Genomic DNA, 20,894 nt, shown 5'->3' with positions numbered 1-20,894 from the left:
GCTTGGGCATTGTCCACCGTGGGCACATCTCTCTGTCCCAGACTGACTCAAGAAGGCAGCTCTGCAGTACATGTTTGGTGGAACTGGCAAGTTAGGGGTCCTGGGGAGTTTTGGAGAAACATGCTGGCAAAGCTAAGGAGTGAAAACGTTTTGGCCACCTCTATAGTCGGGTGGGTGACTGTCACCAGTTTCCTCAAGGGACAGTGATAGCAGACCGGAGTTGTTCACTTTTGGTGGTTTGGGGGCAGCGGGGGCTTGGGCAGCCTGGGTTTGCAGATGCAGTCTCGGGCCTCCAAAATCAGCCTGCGGTTGGTTAAAACTGCGCTACTGCCAGGGAAGTGCCACATGCTCTGACCTTTTCACTGATCCCACCTCACCCTGCTTTCCTTCCCAGTAAACAGACCTGTCTCTTCCTTTGAGTTCGCTCAAGTAATAGCTTCTTGGTTTCTATTATGTAGGTATCACATGGCTAGAGACTTTTTTCTCCCTTTGCCAAGAGAAGAGGGGACAAATTTGGTTGTGAAGTAAGCAAGACAACATGGCTAAAACTCACCAGGGGCTGGCAGAGCCCTGTCGGGCTTTGGAATACCATACAATTTGTCACACACACACACACACACACACACACACACACGCGGGCCTGTGTCAGACAGGTAGCTAGCTCTTGGTCCTTTAGAGAGCTGAGGCCTCAGCTTTAATGGGTTGCTAACACCTGACCCATGGTGTAGCCTTGATTGCTGGTGCTGGATGCAGAAGAAAGCAGGTTAAAAGGCCAGTAGTAAAAGCGCTATATTCTAGTCAGGAACTCAGCTGAGCCACTGGCTGTGTCCCTAAACTCTGCCAGCAGCTCTTGGGAGTGCCTACGGGTCTCTGGGGTGGAGATGAGGACCTCTAGCAGGAAAGCAAAGTTCTGGTTGACTTGACAACGTGCCTTTAGGGAAGCGCCCTGAGAGGCTTGAGACATCAGCCCTGTTTCTTACTATACCAGGGCTTAAGATTGGAGTCACTTAGGAAGAAATCTGTACGATACTAGCAAACCAATGAGGAGGCAAACTTTTTTTCACATTTTTTTTTTTTTTTTTTTTTTTTAAAGCAACCCCTCAGAGAGGACCCGAACCCCCAGGTGGAGGTGCTTGATGCCTGCAGTTAAATTGTTCTCTCTGGGGCAGTCTGAAATCAACCAGTGCCTTGACCACCTGACTTACCCTTACTAGTGCTGGCCAAGGCCTTTCTGAGAGAAGTTCACAGAACCTGCTGTGTCTTAAGAGCCAAAGGAAGGAAGTGGTTGAGAAGAGGGTCCAAGGAAGAGGAGGAGGAAGGTCACACAGTAGGCGTGGCTCTTTACTAAAACTCTGTATTTCCTTTTGGGAACAGAGAACACCTATCCCTGAAGAGCGGACAAGTCAAGCGTTGAAGTGTCTTCTCCAGGTTTCCATCTGGGAATGCTAGGAGGTGTAGTATTCTGGGTTCTGAGCACCCACTCTATGAAGGATCAGCCCAAAGAAGTTTGGGACTTAAGGGGCAAGGCACCTCTGGCCTGTGTGTGACCCAGGCATTTCTCAAAGATCTGCAGGAAGCCCTGTGATGTGCCTTCAGGTCACCCCTACCTCGCTTGCTCTGAACAAGATAAGGGCCACTCCTGGCACTATGAGCTACCCCAGGATGGTGGAGCTGTGGTCAGCTGCCCCCCCCCCCCCCCATAGACTTGCTTACACACCCTGCAGGTGTTACCACAGCTCAAGTACAGACAAATAAACACATTTAACACCTCCTTTGTTAAGGTTTTCTGTTGTGAACATGCTTGTTCTCTCATGAGTACCAGCTTTAGCCCAGTGAGCAGTACTTGCCCAGGCACCTTATCCTGTTCATTTTAAATCTCCAAGGTCCCTAAAAGCCACCTCCTTCATTGTCCTTGTGGACAAGCATGTATTCTCCATGCAGGATACACTGAGCCTCAGCCTCCACTTCACAACTCTCTCAAAACATCCGGCTGTCACCTGTGTTGCCTTGCCCCAGCTGGGGTAATGGGCCAGGCCAGGAGAGTGGCATGGCCCACAGAACTTAGAGTTCCTGGCCTTTGGGGGGTTCATTTCTCTTACTGGGGCTTCTGCTGTCCCTCAGCTCTGACAATGGGCCTTTTGGGACATGGTGACAACTGCTGTATGACTGGTTTCCCTCCCTGGTCTCCAATGGTGCTGGCTTCATTTGCCCTATGACCTCACTAGAGACCAGGGATGACAGCATTAGTAATTCTTTAAAGAGTCCCTCCCAGCTCAAGGATGCCTCCACATTGCCCCCTAGCTTGGGCAGTGCTAGTCAAAGCCATTCAAGCCAACAAGCCAAAGCTTGGTACCTGTGACCGCATTCCCCACAGAAGCACCTTTCTTCCAGTGGTTCCACCTCAGCAGCAGGGCAAGAGGCTGAGGCACTCTCTCTTACCTTGCACCTGAGAAACAGGTAAGCCAGTTAAGAGCATCTTCCTAACCCATCACATTCCCTTGCAGCACTGCAAAAATTCTTCGGTCTGGGGATTCAGTGTCCCTCACAAAAGCTCTAGTTACTGGGCAGAGGCCTGTTCCTTTGACACATCAGCCACGAATAACCAAAGGAAGAACCAGAATTCACAAACATTGGGTCAAGTTCAAGAATTAGCCCAGAGAAGCTTCCTCTCACCCTCCATTCCGACATTTGGCCTCTAGTGTCCCTGGGAGTTTGAGGCAGCTCGGTCTCCAACTGAGCATTCCTGGGCTGCCACATTAAGGCTGCGAGGCTGAACAAGAGGGGGAGCCTGCGTGGATATGTGAGAATGAGGCCCCTTGGCACCAATATTACACTGTTCTTCCCCATGACTACAAGACCACACAACTGCTAGACTACCGGCTCGCAAAAAGACCTCAAGATCGGGCACCTTGTCCAACAGCTACACCTCAAGTGGATGAACACGCACGTTTAGGGCAAGAGAACAAAAACTCCAAAACTACCACAGCTGCTGGTTATAGACCTTAGGCTCACCCCTTCCCTTTGCATGGGCTTTGCTCAGGCAGGCAAGGTAGGGTCCAGAGGCAAATTGAAGCCCACCTGCTCTCAGCCAAGGTTAAAAACGTGAACACAGTCCTGACTCAGCCCAAAGAGCTGAGGGACTGAGAGCGGACAATCCATCAGAACTCTGAGCTACACCAGTGCCGCAAAGATGGCGCATTTGTGTGCAGTGGGGAAAAACTTGATTAAACCAAGACTCTGAACAGGATTAAAAATCCATCCTCTGACAAAGGCTTTACTGACAACTTTCCATACAGTTAGTCAAAAAATAAAAAAATACAGAACACAGCAGACAGTATCTTGTACACTAGAAATCAATGTGACAGGAGTCCCTTTGCTCATCGCTGTAAAAAAACCCTCAAAAATCTAAGAACTTAGTGTTGGTAGGGGTCAGGACTCTGTTCCCCCACCAAATGAACCAAAATAACCCAGCAGAGAATTCAAACCAAGGGAGTAGGAGGTGGGGAATCAGATTTTAAAATGACTGCTTTTGTGACACAAATGCGGAGCTGGAAACAGGTCTGGGCTAGGCAGTGTCTCTTACTATAACTATCACCATGTGTTCTTCTTCTAGCTTGCCCAATGTCCTCAGTGCTGACTGGAGGTACTGCTGTGAAAAGTCACAGGGCGGGAAGGCATAGAGCATGCCCGTGCTGTCTCTGCCCTTGGAACCACCCACCGGCAGGCTGATCACCCCCGCGGCCTGCTTCTGTTTCAAGTAGGAGACCAGGTTCCTGAGAAGCCGCCTCTGTAGGCCTGGCTCCACCGTGGGCATCCCCTCAGTGCCAGGCCCGCTGGGGGTTGCCTGGGTGGCTAGAAGCACTGCATAGCCATTGGGGCTCCCCTGCTTGATGCGCCGTGTGACCTCATCGAGCTTGGGCTGGTCCAGTCGCAGGCGCTGGGCGATCTTCAACTGGGTCAGCTTGCTCCCAGAAGTGTGATCTTTGAGGAGGCCGGTGATAACCCCTTGGTCCCCCTCTAGGATGTGCATAGATGTCGGGAAGCAACTGTTTTTCAACACTAGGAGCCCATTCCAACCCAGCTGCAGTGTCTGGGCATACTCAGAAAGATTCTTGAGCTTTTTGGTCTCGTGTTTTGGCTCTTCCAGAGGCTTGGGCTCAGCCTCAGAGGTCCGATGATTGCGCTCGCTCTCTCGTGTCTTCTTCCCGTGGGAAGAGTCTGGAGCCTCATGGTGGTGGTGGTGACTCCTCTCCTCAGCCCCATGTCTGCTGTTGCTGAGAGAATTGCTGCTTGACTCCTTGGTCCCATCACTGGCGTGGTTCTCCTTACGGCTGCGCTCAGGAGTGCGATCAGAGCCCCGGTCCACCTGCTGCCCACCACCCTTGGTCCTGCTCCGTTCCTCGTAAGGGGAGTGGGTTGTCCTCCCGCGGTCACTGGAAAGGCTCCTCCGCTTCCGCCTCTCCTCCCAGGGCTTGGGCAGGCCCCGGTCCCCATCTCCCCAGCGTTCCCCACTCCGGCTGCGCACCGAGCGGCTGTAGCCCTCCAAGCTGTTTCGCCGGTCAGAGCTTTTACTAGGGCTGGTCCAGTCCCCTTCCAAAAAGGTCCGGTCTCGGTCTGAGTACAGGAGGTGTGGGGGGGTCCTATCCCGCACCCGCAGGTCAGCATCCAGGTTTCGGTGCCGGGTATATCCATCCGGCAGCAGCTCATAATGCACGGGGAGGGGTGAGGGCTGGTACTGCTGGGGATATCGAGTCTCCTCTGCTTTGGCAAAATCCACACGCAGCCTTCGGTCTGGACCACCCAAGGGAAAGCCCCTCATTTTTGCACAGGCAGCCTGGGCTGCATCCAAGCTCTCATACTGGATGTAAGCAAAGCTATCTCCCTTGACGTGATCAATGGTTCGAATGCTCCCAAAGCGATCAAACTCCCGGGCCAGAGCAGCCAGTGAGGTGTTAGGTCCCAGGCCACCCACCCAGAGGCGAGTGGTGGGGTTGGCCTTGCCATAGCCTATCTTAATGGGGTTGCGGCCAATCACCCGGCCTGACATGGCCACCTTAGCCCTGTGGGCCATGTCTAGGTTCTGGAACTTGAGGAAGGCATACGCACCGCCCTGGCCACGGGCAGGTCTCTTGATGACCACCTCCTCGATGATGCCGTACTTCTCGAAGGCCCGCCGCAACTCCACCTCAGACACGCTGTGGTCCAGGTTCCCAATGAAGAGGTTGCGCGTGGCGCGCTGGTCGTCCTCAGGCATCAGGTCCTCCTCGCACACGGCCGGGTAGCCGTAGGGACGCCCGCGATCGTCGTAAAGCCCGTAGTAGTCCAGGGCCCGCTCCCGGGATAGTCCCACTGCGGCAGCGGCGGCAGCATCCAGGGCAAAGGCTGCGGCGGCGTGGCGAGCACGGGGCTCCCGCAGCGGCGGGGCGGCTACGGGGGACAGCGAGCGCTGCTTATATTGGTAGCCACTGTGCAGTGGCAGGTAGCCTAGCGGGTCCGCGGGGGCGGGGGGACCTGGGGGCGGCGTGGAGGCGGCAGCGCTGCTGCTGCTGCTTCGCCGGCTGCTCCCACCACCGCCACCACTGCCGCCGCCACCGCCGCCGCCGCCGCGCAGGTACACGGGCTCCACCTTGAGCGGCCGGTCGTAGAGCAGCAGCTGGCGGGCCAGGGCGTGCTGGCGGGCCTCGCGTGCGTCCTGCGGGTGCCGGAAGTTCACGTAGGCCACGCGGCCCAGCTCTGGCGTGTGCGACAGGCGCAGGCTGATCTCACCGAAGCGCTTGAACTGATGGAAGAGCCGGTCCTCGAGGTGCTCGGCGGGCAGCGCAGGGCTCAGGCTGCTGATGAGCAGCGTCTTGTACTCAGGTGCGGCCGCCGACGAGCCGGGACCCGCGGGCTCGGTCCCGGGCGGTGGCGGAGGCGGCGGCAGCGGAGACGCGCGGGGCGAAGCACCTGAAGCGCCTGGGTCCCCGGAGGCCTTGCCGCCGCGTCCCCCGCCGCCGGCGCCCGAGCCCGAGGAGCGGCCGCTGCTCGCACGGTGATTCGCGTCCCCGGCGCCGCGGCCGTCGCGATGCCCACCCCCGCCGCCCCCGCTACCGCGGGGTTTGTCGCGGGCCCGCGTTGGAACGGGATGCTTGGCGCCGCCCGAGGCCTTGTGCGCTGCCCGCCGCCCGCCCGCCTCCGCCTCCCGTTCGCGCTCCCGCGGCCGCTTGGCCGACGATGACGAGCCGCGCCCGCTTGGGCTCGAGTCTCGCTCGCTCTGCCTCTTCATGGCGCCGGCGCAGCGGGCGGGCGGGCGGCCCACAGGCCCCTCACAGCGGCGGCGGCGGCGGCGGCGGCCGAGGAGGCAGCGCCCCCGGCGCCGCCATCTTGGACAAAAGGACTCAGCGCGGCGGTGGCAGCGGGGCGGGGCGGGAGCAGCGCCCAGGGGCCGGGCGTCGCGTTATCAGGCTGCGCCGGACTGTCACGTGACCCGGCGGCGGGTGGGGCGAGAGCTGCGCCGGCATACGTCATCGGACGGCGCCTCTCCGTGCCACATGACCCCGGGTGGGCCTGAAAGTGAGCTCTGACGCCACCCCGCGGCCAAGGCTCTGGGCTACGCGGAAATCATGGCCCTCCTGAGAGCCAGGCTGGCTTGCACTGACTCTGACGCCCGTGGGCTGCGGGCCCTGGGCGTCCCACGACGCGTGGAGTAGGAGTGGCAGCGTCTGTGGGCGCCGGGCTCCCGGGTCTTAACCCAGTGGCTCTTTACGTGGCCTCCCCCTAATCCCCACCACGGCCGTCTCCCGATTAGGGTCCGGAATGGACAGGCCCGAGAACCTCCATAGGCCCCGTCCAGGACCCACCGCCCACAGAACAGGCATCCTTAGCGTTCTGGTATCCTATGCAGTGATCGCCGTAAAGGCCGCGAGGCCATGGGCTCTGAATGCACAAGGCCAGACCTGGCAGGCGAGCCAGCAAACCTGCCGTTTACCAAGTGGGAATAGGCTCCTTGGCGCCACTGGGCCCGCCCTCTGCTGCAGCCACCTGAGCAGACAGTGGGCTGTAAGGACAGGGCCACGGAGCCATGGGTGAAGACAAAGCCAAGTCCAGTAGTTACCACAGCTTGCCAAGCTTACCTCTGGCTGACCAGTGCCCTTCTGTTCACCTCCAGGCGAGATGTGGGGCCAGTGGGGTGGGTGGAATGAATTCTGCCCAGGTGCCCAAGCCCCCTCAGGATGGCTCCATTCCCCCGAGAGCTGTTGGAAGCATCGCAGAACCTGACCCAACTTCAGCAAGGCAACTGTGGGGTGGGTTAAAGCCTACCAGTTCCTCCTCCTCCCACAACCATAAATAAACCACTCCTGGAACAGCTGAGGCAGGTGCAAGGGGAAAGCTTAAACGAAAACACCTGTAACATTGCCAGAACTGACCTACACTTCCAGAAGGGACGAGTTAACCCTTTCATAGATAACCTCGGGGGTCAGCCCTACAGTGGGAGAGGTTGTTGTTTTCCCTGTTCTTGTGTTCAGTGTGGCCTGTAGGCCATGGCCATCCATCTCCTAAGGCTTCTGCCTTTAGCTGTGGATTTTCTCAGTGCCTGTAAGGGGATCAGGACACTGTGCTTGTCAGATCCTAACAGCTCATTCTCCAAAACAAGGAAGTCTTGGCCTGAGAAGTGGCTCAACCTTGCTTTCCTCTTAGACGTGGTGTTGTAGATGTGCAAAATGTGGGGCCACTGCACTAGTGGATGCCACAGCAGGCTGTGACAAGGCCTGTGTAGGCAAACTGAATTTAGCAACTGTATAATTTATAAACTGCAAAAAAGGAAGACTGAAGTCTTTCTTGGAAAAGCACTACTGGTCTTTCCCTTCAGGTGGTCTCTGCAGGCCCAAGAAGCAAAGGGGTGTCCACCAAGCCACAGCTTACGCTGACAACTGGGTTCCCCAAGAGCCAACCCCAGAAGTAACTAAAAAAAACAGACTCTGGAGACACTTTGGGGACAAGACCTCAACTATTTTAGACTTATCTTGGGTAAACAAAGGCAAAAGGCAAGCTCTCACTGACTCTTTGTATAAACTGACCTCTGCATATCTCACAAAACCCCAATTAGGCATCAGATGACCAAGTAGATGGCCAGATCTGGATGGTGCTTGGTGGAGGAAGCCAGGCCAAGAGCATCTTTAGAAATGTGATGGTACTGAACACAGGCAGCTACTGAAGTCATCATTCCAGAAAACCATACTAAACATACCCTCAGTCCTGCTCGGACCCAGCCCTGATATAAGCCCCTCCCTTGCACACCAGATTCAACCCCCTGTGCTCTGCCAAGAGGCTGTTCGGCCTCCAGCTCCCCAGGTGGGACTTCCACTCCAAGTCACCTCGGGGTGAGGCATGGGACCCAGTCTTCTCCCGGGCTCGCCTCCAGTCCTGCACGAGCCCCCATGCCTAAGCCCGTGTCCTGCCTGGCATCTCCGGCACTGGCGGCCAAGGGGCAGATGTGAAGATAGCAGACAACTCTTGTGAACTGGAAAGCATAAACTGCTGGGATCTTCGTTAGGGCTGAAATCCTATTTCAGATTCACTTTAATTCTCCAGGGACAGCTAGAAATGTTCTTCCTTTAATAAAAAATTCCCAAACACACTTTGAAGTCCTAGAGTAAACCAGCAACAGAACAAAGTGAACCCCCCAGGGGGCGCTGTAGAGCCAGCATCGGCAGGAGAGCTCCAGGCTTCACACCTGACATTGTCAGGAGCCTGCCTAAAAAATAAATTACAAAAAGGCTGCAGGGAAGACGCAAGTGGAATGCTTTCCCCACAGGTGCAGCGGGGGGCGGGCAGACTACAAATCAGTCCGTGAACCGGCTGCCTTGGGGGCATATTTAGGCATCAGTTCATTAATCTTCCGGATGTAGTCAGACTTCTCTGCACAGCCTTTGCACGTCTCCCCCCAGTCGTCCAGGATCTTCTTGAGTTCTTTAACCCGGAGCTTCTTCAGGTCCACTGTGCTCAGGTCAATCTGCTTGTCTGGAGGAGAGAGTAGGGAGAGCTCGTGGGGAGTGGCCAAGGACCCTCATAGTCCTGGCATGGGTCACCCCAGCACAGCCTCCCATCCGTTAAAACAAGCAGTCCTACTGGTCAGAGGGGGACAGACGTTTCCAGACACCTGCAGGTGTGTGTCTGTGCCCAATGCCCTGAACTGGGGGAACTGGCCTGGGCCCTTTCACCGGAAGGCTGGTCTCATGCTGGCAGCATCCACCCAGACATGCAGTATTGCCAAGGACAGGGATGGGGGCTACATGGTTCTTACAGGAGGAACCTTACAGGAGAAATGTGGTTCCCACTCCAAGTGCCTTGAAAAATAGTCACAGTAGAGGTCAAGTCACTGTAGAATGACAGCTCCACGGTGACAGAGCAGAGAGACCCCCTAGCTCCAATTTCCCAACACAGGCCCTGGTCAAGAGCTTACTCTCTCCACAACCACTTGTGACCACAGAGAGACCTTGAGCCAACAGCCTGTCAGGTCACAGTCAGGAGACTGGGCATCCTTGACACAAGTGGACAAACACAGGCCCTTGGACACTCAAGTCACAGTAAAACATGCTGGTGCTGCTTAAACTTTACAGACGAGGACAACTATTCCTGGTCCTGTTTCTGAGGCCTGCTTTTCCCCACCAGTAATGTCGGCAAGAGAGATGCTGCAGCAGCTGGAACTCCTGGCCTGCCTGTCCACACACAGCATTTCTCTTCAAAATGAGGAAGATTGCTGGGCCTTCAGAGCTTATGGCCAGGACAGGTCAGGCCACATCCCTTCTCTGCTCAAAATCCCATGTTCCCAACTTGACTCAGATTAAAGATCTGAAGCCAAATCTTCACCAACCTGCAAGGCCCTCTGTGCCCTGTCTACCGGCCATGCCTCTGGCTGCCTCTGCACTGCCTGTTTGCTCAGCCTGGAATGTTCTTCCCTTAGCTGTTCCCCTTGGCTAATCTACCGCCTGCCTCCAAAGTATGTTGAACGTCACCTCCTCAGTGAGGCCTATTCAGACCTCCACCCATGAGGCCAGATCCACCCTGCCCCTCACTTAGCACAGTCTACCTGGCTATAAAGCTCACGAGGCTCTCGTTTCTCACCTGCCTCTCCCAGCTACAAAGTCGACTCCTAATGCCTGAGCTCAGAGGGTCCGTGTTTGTTAAATAAGGTTTAGCCACACTCACCATACTTTAGCTCACAGATTTGGCTGTCCTTCTTTTTGAGCTTCTCACAGACCTTCTCCACAGGGATGTGGTGGGCCAGGGGCTTCGACACCTCGTTGATGATCTTAGTGGCAGCGTCATCTGTGGCCCCAATGTAGTAGCACTGCAGCAAGAAAGGACAATGACCTTCAGGAGGTTTCCCTTGAAAGCCTTCTCCTCCACAAAACACTGATATCTCAAAACATCTCTTTGCCAGGACCCCCTTTCCCCACGCCCTCTCTGTACCAGCGGTCAGATTCAGTCAGCGTAAACCCTGGGCTCTTAGTACATGCTCAGTCCCAGAGCTGACAACCTCCACATAAGTTTAAGAGTCGCCAGGATTCAGACCTTTAAAAAAAAAGACACACAGGGGCGCCTGGGTGGCTCAGTCGGTTAAGCGTCTGACTTCGGCTCAGGTCAAGATCTCACAGTTCGTGAGTTCGAGCCGCGCATCTGGCTCTGTGCTGACAGCTTAGAGCCTGGGGCCTGCTTCCAGTTCTGTGTCTCCCTCTCTGCTCCTCCCCCGCTCATGCTCTCTCTCTCTCCTTCAAAAATAAATAAAAACATTTAAAAAATTAAGAAATAAATAAATAAAAATAAAAAAAGACAAACCAGCGATTGCCAGGGAAATTAAAGCTACAAAAATCATTTCATTAAGGCTCTTGTCCCAATTCAGCTCTGGCATACCCTGTGCCCACTTTGTTATCTTGTGTCCTCGCACGTGGCCTCTGAACACTCACATGGTTGTTCTCTCTTCCTGGGATGCTCTTCCCTCCTGCCTTGCAATGACAACTCTTCCTCAGAGAGATTCTTGACTATTTTGCCTAAATCAGCATCTACCCTCTCTGCCAGAGCACCGTGGTCTATTTTCTGCTGGACACTCATCCCACTGCTGTCATTTGTTTGCCTGTCATTTCTCCCCACTGATACTCCCAGTGCCCAGCACCCAGTACGTGCTCATTCAATACTAACAGGGTAACAAAACCTCACAACTGCAGAATTCATGAAAACACTGGAGACTGGAGTCCCACACTAGCATACTAACAGAACAGTTAACCTCCTGAACAGGCAAGTGGGCAGGGCCAGCCAAGGAGGGTAACCAGCTACTCACCAACCGATTCTCTTTGCCTCTTGCTTCCCGGCAGAATTTTATAAGCTCTTTTTCAACAGAGGATGGTGAGAATGTGACATCTCGATCTTTGAGGTCCTGATAAAATCTTCCCAGATAAGAGATACAGACTGGAAAAGAGAGGGAAGGGAGATGCTCAGCAATCACCAAGGTGCACCCCAATCCACCAGGAGGGAACTCCGTCATCAATTTAAATAGCAGACAAGGTGAGAGATGAGTTTTTCCATCACCGGGTTTTCTCAGGTGCCCACGGGCGGGCAGAACCCACCTCCGGGTTGCTGGGGTCCCTTGGTACACCTAGGGCACATGGGGAACGAGCATCACCCAGTGACCCACACATGGCTCCTCCCTGCTCCTTCCATAAAGTTTAAGCCGAGATTGAACACGTGTCCTTGGGATGGACTCACTGTGACCTCAGAAGAGGCCAAACCGGAGGGCGAAGACAAAAACAATCCAAACGCTTCTCATTTCCAAATACAACATCGAACCCGAGGTGCGGCTTCGCAGGCCCACCGGCCCCAGAATGGTGCCCATGGCCGGCCCTGGGGACTCCCGACCTGGGCCAGGGAGAGCCTCTGCCCCGTGATGGGAAAGGAAAGAAACTCCGGCGTTATCTCAATTTCAAGCCAAGTTTTCTGCACGATCTAGTTCCAACTTTTTCTTGTTGGACCAGTTTCCTAGGCTCAGGAACTGTTTTCTAGGCCGGCGTCCGCCCCTCTTCGGGCGGACCCCGCTGGGACGGCCGCCGCCCCCGCCCGTTCCAGCCCCGGCCTCTCGGCCGTTCGGTGGTCTGGGTGGGTTCAGAGCCGCCGCCAGGCCGGCCTCGGTGAGCGGACCCCGGCCCCGCCGCACCTTCGCAGTCGCCTGGCCGCAGAGCCCGGCCGCCCGGCAACACGCTCAGAGCCAGCGCCACCGCCAGCCCCTGCGTGGCCCACATCCTCCTCCTCCTCCACCGCCGCCGCCGCCGCCGCCGCCGCTGCCGGACTGAACCGCGCCCGCCGTGAGGAGCTGCCTCCGGGTCCCGGCCGCGCGCCGTAGTTCCCCATTGGCGGGCGGACCCCGCGCCCTCCCACACGCCGCGCTCTCATTGGTCCACGCGCCCGGGAGCCCAGACGGGCGGCTCCACGCTGCCCTTTCTTATTGGCTGGTAGCTTCGCCCGCCCTTGGCCCTAGACAGTTGTCGGCCGCTGATTGAACCAGGGCGGCCGGCAGGAAGCGGCCGCGAAGGCGGCGGAAGGGATCCGGGCCGCCATCTTGAGTAGGGGCAGCAGCTGTGACAGAGGCGGGGCGCCGCGGACTGGCGCAGAGGACTGGTGTGGGGTTCGGCTTCAGCTTTGCGCCTGACTTGTCCCGAGTAGTCCCTGCTCTGGGACCCACGTCTTCCCGAAAAATCCCTCCCCGCCCCGGGGCCCCAAGGGCAGGCAGGGAGAGCTGACCGCTGCAGGCCAGGTTTCGGGAGGTTCTTTTCTTTTTTTCAAACGATACCGTGGGCGGAGGATCCAGGCTTCGGGAACGTCTGCGGAAGCTCTTGCGCCCGCGAGGTCTGCCGACCCGGTCTGAATGTCCGCATCAGGCCGGAACCCGTCTTGTAGGAGCTAACTGGACGCCGGCCGGGGTGGACAGAAGCTGGGCTGGAGGATTTCTCATTGGAAGGGCCCTCTCCGAGCGGCCGTCCTAGGCCTCGGGGAGCGCCTGGCCTCCTTAGGTGCTGTGGCTGTAAGATCCGAGCCGGCCCGCCTCAGCGAGGAGCTAAAGGACTGGCCCGCCGCCTCCGGTTTTCCCACCGAGCCTCAGGATCCCTGGCTGCCGGGGGCGCCTCCTGGGTGGGGGCCCGCGAGTCAGCCGACGAGCACTCGAGGGGGTTTCCTCTTTGGCTGCCCTCCCTTCCAAGTGCAGGGCTTGGCTGTCTGAAGGCAGGGCGTGGAAAAGGCTGGCTCCGTGCTCCGTGCAGAGAGGTTTCTATGGGGCTAAAGGGCTTGGAGCCCAGCGACAAGGGATGGAGAGGGGCACTTGGGCTGCTCCCATTCAGTGAATTCAGTGGGTCAGTATCAGGTATTCATCTTTAATTCACATCACAGCAGTCAAAGGAGTGGGGAAAGGGGGAGAATCAAGTGGCAGATATTTACATCTAAAATTCACATTACTTGTTGGATTTAGAACATGCTACCACAATATATACAGTAAAATACTTTTTGGGACACTAGTACAAATTGTTTTTCCTCTTAACTTTGCTTTCTGGTACAGGTATAAGATAATTTTTAAACCACTTTTTTAAACATAAATACACACACAAAAAAAAAAGGTTAGAAGTTTTCTTATTTTAAATAAGCACAGAATGCCAGAGGTTAAAAACACATTTATAGGGCTGAATACCAATTGGACATCACACTCTATACATTTTTTGCTCAAATTCCTGTACAAATACACAGCATTCAAATAGGTATTTACAAATAAGCTTGAAAGAATGAAAATCAGTATTTCACAATCTTTTCAGAGGATTCTCATTTCTGGCCTCCCACTTCCCCTCAGACTGGCCGTTCTCCAACAAAAGGGATTTGGATTATGTCCTTTCATCCAGTTAGGGAAAATGGAAAGGGAAGACAAACCTAGCTTACCTTACATAAAAAAGCAAGGCCAAACGAACCCACAACCCACACTGCCCTCCCTACCCTCCTGTGCTACAAGGTGGAGAAGGTCGATGTTCTTATGTGATGACTGCCTTGTCCAGGGATTGAGGTTCAGAAGTGCCCTAAAATCTAAAGATGCCCTTCTACCTAAAATTCAAATCCAGAGCTAGCCCCCCACTCTCTAACACTTGTGAACACCACATACTCTACGCCTGCCCTCTGAGGTCAGGGTTGCCATGACTCACCCACTCTACCTAGAGCTATCCTTATAATTATCAGAAATGACCCCTGGTGAGAGACACCCCCAGATGCCCTGAAGGTAATGTGGCCCTTCATCTACCCAATTGGTTACTTGCTGGCATTTCCTGTTCGATAAGCTGGCATTTGTTTACAAGAAAAGAACACCTTGGCTGGCCTTGTCTGTTTGGAAAGGTGGGCTGTGGGGGAAAGGATGGAGGTCTAGGGCCCAGGGCCTGGCCAGAAGAGGAACTAGGGGAGAACACATCTGCTCAATAAGGAGAAGGCAGCCTTGTGACCATCAAAGTTGTGAACTTATGCAAATGAAAAAAAAAATTTTGTAGACTTTTTTTTAAGTAACTTAGAAGCACCCTGGTAAAATACTATTACCACCCCACCTTATCCCCCCCCCCCCCAAATAATAAACCAAGAGAAAAATCCGTGCCCTGACCTGAAAAAGTTTCCTATAAAGATACCATTGCGCTCTGCCCAAAAGATTGGGAAGGCTGGAGAAACCGCCCTCCTGCCCACCCTGAACCCTGAGTGGTGGTCCCCGTGGGCTTGGGGGGGGGGGGGCGGTGAGCTACACTTGGCCACTTGAGAGAGGATAATTCAACCTGTGTGGCTCTCTGCTTCCAAAGGAGGGGCTTCCTCCCACCCTCTTTACCTAGAAGCTTGCTGAACCTTACCACGAGTCCTCAGGGCTGGAAGCCTGGCTGGGCAGCCAGCCCCACTGCTCAGAGGTAGTGCTGAAAATCCCTGATTCAGGAACTGGATGACAGGCATTCTGGCCACTTCTGAAAGAGGATTTCTGGCCCCTGCCACACCCCAGCCTCGCTCTATACCAGCTTGTCTCTCAACACTTGGCCTCCTGGGCCATGGGGAAGAAGGTGGCTAGGGCCTCTGGCTCCACACCCCCACACAAGCGCCGGGGGCAGAGGGTGGGAGATAACCTTTGCAGATCCATTCATCAAGGGGGCTCCTGCAGGGCATGAGGTGTATGGAGAATGTAAGGGAGCAAATGGTCAAATAAAAGCGATGGAAAAATCCAAGGTAGAGTGAGAGACAGGGCTGGCCCATGGAAGCTTGGCAGTGTGCCCTGGGCATGCAGTTAGGCCAGGTCACATGCCTGAGCTGGCAGGTTGGCTCAAGCAGCCCCTCAGTCTCGCACTCCTGGATGGAAGAGTGGGCAGGTGGGTAGGCATTTGTGCAAAACGGCTTGTAGCTCCCTTGTCCACCTGTGACATGTAGTCCACGTGGTCCTTGCGATCCCTGAATACAACCATGAGTTCTTCTGTCCACACAGCAACAGAAGAAGTCCCTAGTGCAATTTTCATTCTTCTGTGCATCTCTGCCCTGGAGGGAGGGCCTGGAGCTCCTACCCCTGGGCCCTGCAAAGCTGCAAAGCAATTCTCTCTGTGCAATATCTCCATATAGCTCCACGTGGTCTGGAACTGCAGGAGGAAGAAAGCATCTACTGCACAAAGGAAAGAAAGGAAAACCCATAGAATGGAAACGTAGAAAATGAAATAAAAAGAGAAGCCACAACCCTTCATGCTGCTGCGGCCTCTGTACATGGCAACACACAAGTTCACGGCAGTAGAACGTAGACTCGGGGTGGTTCTCTCCTGAGTGCCAGGCCTCTCTGGCTCCCTGGTGAGGGGACTTGCTTTTCAGACCTGGAGTGGATGGGCAAGCTGCTCACAGAGGGCGGCGTCCCAGCCGCCTCCTTGCCCCTCACTGTTCCCCTCGGCCATGTTCCCAGGCCATGCGGGCCTGCTCTTCCTTGGCGCTCCCTGGGGGCAGTGAGGCCTTGCGGTGCAGGCCCCGAGGCCTGTCAGCATCTTCGCGTAGCAGCACGCCTTCATCGTGCTCCAGGGCCGGCAGGCGGGTGTGGTAGGGCTTGGGTGGCAGCGCAGGTGGGTCCATGGGGTCCTGAGGGATGACACACCCCGGTGCTGAGTGGCTTCGGCATGGCTGGGCCTTGATGGAGTCCAGAACGGCGGACTCGGAGAGGCTGTAGTGGACAGGGAGGTAGGGTGGCTCAAGATCTTCATCTGCATTCCAGGCCTGGCTTGGCATGGAGTCCATGGTGTCAGTTCGAGGTGGGACCTCTGAGGAGTGCCCAAAGTTACTCTCGCTCAGGGAGGACACGCCGCTGCTGGCACTGCCAGACAGTGTAGAGTTGCTGCCGTCCAGACCTGACTGGGGGCTTGTGGGGGAGGCTGGGATAGGGTGGAGAGGAGACTGCAAAGGAAAGGGTGGGCATATTAGAATCCCTTTCTCCAGACAGGTGGGCTGGCCCACTAGGTGAAGAGAGGACCAAGTACCAGCACATATTGGATACACATTTGTTTCTTCAGCAGCTGCCCCCCAAGCAAGCCAGTGGAACCCCAGAATCAGCTACATTTCTGTGGACAAAAATGGCCCTGGCCTGGCTGCTAGGCATTTATATCCCGTGTGGCTCTGGGGTGCTAACAGAAGGGCTGGGTGGGCAGGCCAGTGCAGAGAGCAGGAAGAACCCCAGGGGACATAGGCCAGATGAATGCATTCTGTTGCTAAAATCTGTGACAGAGACTGTCTTTTCCAACATGCAGAAAAATTAAGGAGTTTTCATAAGGCTTTGCTGTCTCCTGTTTCTTGCTTTTGACTGGCCTCTAGTGTAAAATGCTCTCTGATCTACCATGGAAATGTCTTTTCACTTCTTGAACTGTAGTGCATTGATACCTAGTGGTGTCAGGAGGGAGTCCCCAAGCCCCTCACTGCCCCTTGCCGGTGCATTCAGGGTACTCGTGTGTTGCTGTCCCCAGGACCCTCTGACCTCCCTGTCCCCATCGCATTGATTGCAGGACACATGGGTCATCTGCATCACAAGTGTGGCTCTGGCCACCCCCAGCTTCTGCCAGGCTGGTTGCTCTGGGACAGAGGAGCACGGAAGGGCTGTGGTTCTTTTCGTAGACCCAGGAGATTCCAGAGCAGACAAGAAGATTCCTTTCACACTCTTGTGGGGCTGTTGCTTCAATACATTACCTTGCGCAGAGTCCGGGCAGGCAGGGCTGGGGGGGTGTCACCCAGGGGGTGGTGGAAGGCGTCAAAGTGTAGGGAGTAATGACCTGCAAAGGGAATAGAACAAGAGCCTTAGCTGGGGCTTTCTTGGGCTGTGTGCTGGCACATCTTCCAACTGCGCAGCTGTGGGAAGAGTCTCCTGGGCACCCCTCAGCATTGAAGGTCACAGAAAAACCTCTCTTTTCACTGAAGTTCTCCAAAACAGGCTGCTGGAGTAAAAGGCACCTGTGCCACACAGAAGGTCAAGAAGGTCAAGTACGGCCAAGCCCATGGAACGGTGGGCCACAGGCAGTTGTAGCTCTCCGACAGGCTGGTGAGGAGCCGGCCAGCACAGTCTGTTCCATTGTCTTCAGCCCCCCTGGTTGGGAAGGCCTTCCTGAGCTCACCTGCTGTACTTGGAAACCTCACGACCCCAAAGCCCAGCAGGCTTCTTCCTGTGGTGGGGATATTTCTTCCTTGGCTGAGTCAGCCCAGAGAATGGCCCATCTTCTTAGTCTCGAGGGCTGCTACCCTCGCCTCTGAGTTGAGTCTGAAACCAGGGGCTATCTGGGGGACCCGCTGGAGGTCTTCTTACCATGCAGCAGGCTTCGGGGAGGCACTGGGGGGGCCAGGCTGCGCCCCATGTGGGCAGACAGGAAGGGCTGGGCCTCTCGGGCTCCGCTATCCAGGCTCCAGCTGCTGGGGGCTGCTGGCACTGCTGAAGGGTGGAAACAGATGGCATGAAGGGAGGTTACTTCTGAGCCATCCTCAGGGAGAAGCCCATCTTACAGCCTATGGCTTCTCCAGGTGTGCACTGTGTAGCCAGCACATGTGTGAGTGGCATGCCAGCCCCCCAAAAACACTGGCCACGTGAGACACTGTGGCCCATGGGGGAGAGTGACCAGGGACAGAAGCTGCTTAAGAGGATAGCAGCAGAGTGGACTGACGTCTGAAGAGTACTCAGGGTGAGGCAAGCTGAGAGACAGTGCAGCAAGGAGTGAACATCTGCAGCCTCCGGGATTTGTCAGAAGAGGACAGAGAACAGAAGTGAGCAGAGCAGAGTGGAACGGGCTGATGGGACAGAATGCAGACAGAATGCAGGCCACAGAGCTCCTCACCAGAGCCAAGTCAGGGCTCTCCAACTGCCCTGGCCTAACAGGAAAAGCAGGGAGCACAGGGGGCGAGAGGCACAGACTGCCCCATCCTAGAGCTAGTGCACAGCCAGGGTGTGGGCAGGAGTTGCCCCCCAAAAGGCCTCTGGTAACATACAAGCTGTTCCCACCCCACTGCTTCTCTGCCTACTGACTGGATTTGGGATGCACAAAGGGTTTTCAGGCAAGGACTGGTGTGCCTGCTGAAGGGAAGAGTATACAGCCCAAGAGTTGTGGCTCAGGTCTGGTTCCACCCGTGGCTTCCCAAGAAAAGGGAGGGCTGTGGGAATGAGGGTGCTTTTAGGCTTGCAGAGAGGCCCAGTTCCTGGCATCCACATGCCATGGATGCAGGGTAGAGCGGGCCTTGGACAAAGGGAAACAGAGTGTCCATCTATGCCAAGGAAGGAGGCCAGTGCCAGAATACTGGTCCGTTCACACCCCTCCCCCAGCCACAGCTGAGGTGAGCAACTTTGCAGGAGAGGAGAGGAAAGGAAGAATGGCTGGATCTTGGGCTAGAGGGTGCCACTCTGCAGGAACAGCAGGGGACATATAAATACTGTTGGCCAACTCCTCCTGGAGACCAAATACCACTGACAAGAAATGTGTCTTTTCTCTAATGGAGCTAGGCAAACATAATCTCCCTTTTGGGCTATCAGCAGCAGGGAAGCAGCTCATAATTCAGAGACCTAGCCCCCAGCTTTGTTCTGAGGCAGTTATAACTCAAGTGTGCCCGAAGAGGCTGGGGTTTGTGCTCTTCCAGCGCCAGGTACCGAGCGGGAAATGCTAGCGCCTAAAGGAATAGAGAGGTTCTGGAAAGGAAGGAGCTGGGGTCCAGCCTTCAAGGAGGATGTGGCCAGGAGGGGCTGGGCCCATGTGGTCCAGGGATAAGATAGTTATGCCCTTCTCCTTCCTTCCCATTAGTGAGGAACTCGAGGGCTTGCAGTAGAACACAAGGTAGAACTCTACTACCTGAACAGCCTCAGTTCTAAGGACTGCTCAGTCTCATGGGATAGCTGATGGCAGGTGGCTGGTGGGAGGGCATGGCAGTGATTGGGTGGGCAGGCACTCAGCTGTTGCCTAAAGGGAGGAAAGAATTCTGAATGTGATGAGCACCAGGTGGATTCTACCAGAAGGCCTCCTTGGAGAGCCTGAGGCAACTGAAGAACAAGATAGGCCCATTCTCACACAGACTCTCCTCAAGATGGGGCATGAGCTTCTGGGTCCTCATCACTGAAACTTGCTCTCTCCAAAGAGAAAAGTTCTAAAAAAAAAAAAAAAGCCCCCGAATTTCAGGAATTAAGAAGCTTGGAGGTGGGTCTGGGCAGCTTCCCCAAAGGGGTCCTGACAGCCCAAGCTCTCACTGCAGGGCCACAGATGTTCACCCACAAGAACCCACAGGAACTTGTGGGCAGCGAGGCTATGGGGCAAAAAAGCTGGCAGGCTGCAGGGCTTTTCAAAGGGTGCCTGCCTGAGCCACTCCAGTGATCCAGAACCATCTAGTTCACCCTATAGACTGATGTTGGTGAGCAATGAGGCCCATGGACCTCTGCCATGTGACACAAATGCACTGGGGCTAGTGGAAAGTCTAAGATGGAGCGACTTATCCTGGCAGAAGGGGGCAATCCCTACTGTGGCCTGGCCATTTCTTGCTCTGTCTCTGTGAACGGAGGTCCAGCACTGGCCTGAGAGTCACTGCCTGGCAAAGAGAGATGACAAGTGAGAAGCAGAGTCCTTGTGGGACTCAGGATCCTGATGACAAGAGAATGGTGATAAGTATGTATAGCTTCTGCCCTGGAGGATCCAGGAAGAGACTTAGGGAGCCACTACTCTGGCCTGTGTGTTCCCACTAGGCAAATGTCTTATTTGCTGCCCACAAAACACTGGCACTGTGGCATGGACATGCTTGCTGTGGCCTCAGCCTCTTTCCTTCCCACACTTGGGGATGGGCATGTCCAGCTTCTTGCTGCAGCCTGGTCTGAGGCCTGGTGTTCTTCTTTGTCCAGTTGGCATAGGGTCCTGGTCTGGCCACCAGCACCCACTTGAGCTCTGAGCTCTTCTGTGCTCTTGGCTAGTTTTCAGATGGCCCCACATCTCAGAAGAAAAGATACTGTGGATTTTGGCCCCTGAGGCCAAAATGGCACTCTATTTTGTGGGAATAGGTGCAAGGTCCAGGTAAGCCGCATGTTTTTGGGATGTGCAGGCTTGAGGCTAGGAAGTCATCTTCGGCGGGAATCTCCATATCCTTTGTGGTTGAGCACCTGGTACCTATGCCTACCAGCCACTGAGGTTGTGGACCCAGTGTCTGGTCTCCTTAAAGAAGACACAGAGGCATGTCCTCTGTGGTGAGCAAGGGAGGAACAATGACAGTGGGGACAGTAGACAGCACTTGGTGAGGAGGTGCAATGACAACATGGTGACAGCTTTGGAGGTACAGGTTCTGATGGGACAGCAACTTGTATTCCTGGGGACTGAATTTGCCCTAAGCTCCACCAGATGAAG

General features: G+C 55.3%; 4 protein-coding genes across 12 annotated transcripts in view; 1 reads left to right on the top strand and 3 right to left on the bottom strand.

Annotated features, from left to right (window-relative positions):
• Nucleotides 1–1,758, top strand: part of DCAF1 (DDB1 and CUL4 associated factor 1) — a 90,110-nt gene extending 88,352 nt beyond the window's left edge. For 2 of the 5 annotated variants that reach the window (XR_006199859.1, XR_006199858.1), the window contains exon 25: nucleotides 1,375–1,758. The gene's annotated coding sequence lies outside the window, so the exon portion shown is untranslated. Of the gene's footprint in view, nucleotides 1–1,093 lie in introns of all 5 variants that reach the window. The other 3 variants (XR_006199855.1, XR_006199854.1, XR_006199857.1) reach the window with 2 other exon arrangements.
• Nucleotides 1,759–3,247: 1,489 nt separating this feature from the next.
• On the bottom strand, nucleotides 3,248–6,358 carry RBM15B (RNA binding motif protein 15B). Its single transcript, XM_042929515.1, has one exon. The coding sequence runs from the start codon at nucleotides 6,263–6,265 to the stop codon at nucleotides 3,566–3,568; it is 2,700 nt and encodes an 899-aa protein (XP_042785449.1). The 5' UTR covers nucleotides 6,266–6,358; the 3' UTR covers nucleotides 3,248–3,565.
• Nucleotides 6,359–8,572: 2,214 nt separating this feature from the next.
• Nucleotides 8,573–14,985, bottom strand: MANF (mesencephalic astrocyte derived neurotrophic factor). The gene is made up of 6 exons (XM_042927309.1): nucleotides 14,889–14,985; nucleotides 12,497–12,891; nucleotides 12,188–12,416; nucleotides 11,318–11,445; nucleotides 10,189–10,330; nucleotides 8,573–9,000 (listed from the first exon to the last, which is right to left on the bottom strand). The coding sequence occupies exons 1-6, from the start codon at nucleotides 14,983–14,985 to the stop codon at nucleotides 8,816–8,818; spliced, it is 1,176 nt and encodes a 391-aa protein (XP_042783243.1). The 3' UTR covers nucleotides 8,573–8,815.
• Nucleotides 13,391–20,894, bottom strand: part of DOCK3 (dedicator of cytokinesis 3) — a 595,846-nt gene continuing 588,342 nt past the window's right edge. For all 5 annotated transcript variants that reach the window (XM_042929498.1, XM_042929501.1, XM_042929500.1 and 2 more), the window contains 3 exons: nucleotides 17,840–17,962; nucleotides 17,230–17,312; nucleotides 13,391–16,446 (listed from right to left, as the gene is read on the bottom strand). In XM_042929498.1, the coding sequence (XP_042785432.1) occupies nucleotides 15,937–16,446; nucleotides 17,230–17,312; nucleotides 17,840–17,962 (716 nt within the window). In that variant the 3' untranslated portion in view covers nucleotides 13,391–15,936. The remainder of the gene's footprint in view (nucleotides 16,447–17,229; nucleotides 17,313–17,839; nucleotides 17,963–20,894) is intronic.

The sequence above is a fragment of the Panthera leo genome, chromosome A2 (genome assembly GCF_018350215.1).
Source record: "Panthera leo isolate Ple1 chromosome A2, P.leo_Ple1_pat1.1, whole genome shotgun sequence".
NCBI lineage: Eukaryota > Metazoa > Chordata > Mammalia > Carnivora > Felidae > Panthera > Panthera leo.
The sequence above is the reverse complement of the archived record's forward strand: the minus strand, read 5'-3'. Positions and strand labels throughout refer to the sequence as shown.

What these genes read in the sequence shown, in the direction of transcription:
- MANF (XM_042927309.1), bottom strand. Translation starts at nt 14,985, where the DNA reads ATGCCTGTCATCCAGTTCCTGAATCAGGGATTTTCAGCACTACCTCTG. An exon ending in ACAACTGTCTAGGGCCAAGG is followed by an intron (nt 12,417 to 12,496) that starts GCGGGCGAAGCT and finishes GACCAATGAGAG; the next exon opens with CGCGGCGTGTGGGAGGGCGC. An exon ending in GAGGCAAAGAGAATCGGTTG is followed by an intron (nt 10,331 to 11,317) that starts GTGAGTAGCTGG and finishes TTCTTGCTGCAG; the next exon opens with TGCTACTACATTGGGGCCAC.
- RBM15B (XM_042929515.1), bottom strand. Translation starts at nt 6,265, where the DNA reads ATGAAGAGGCAGAGCGAGCGAGACTCGAGCCCAAGCGGGCGCGGCTCG.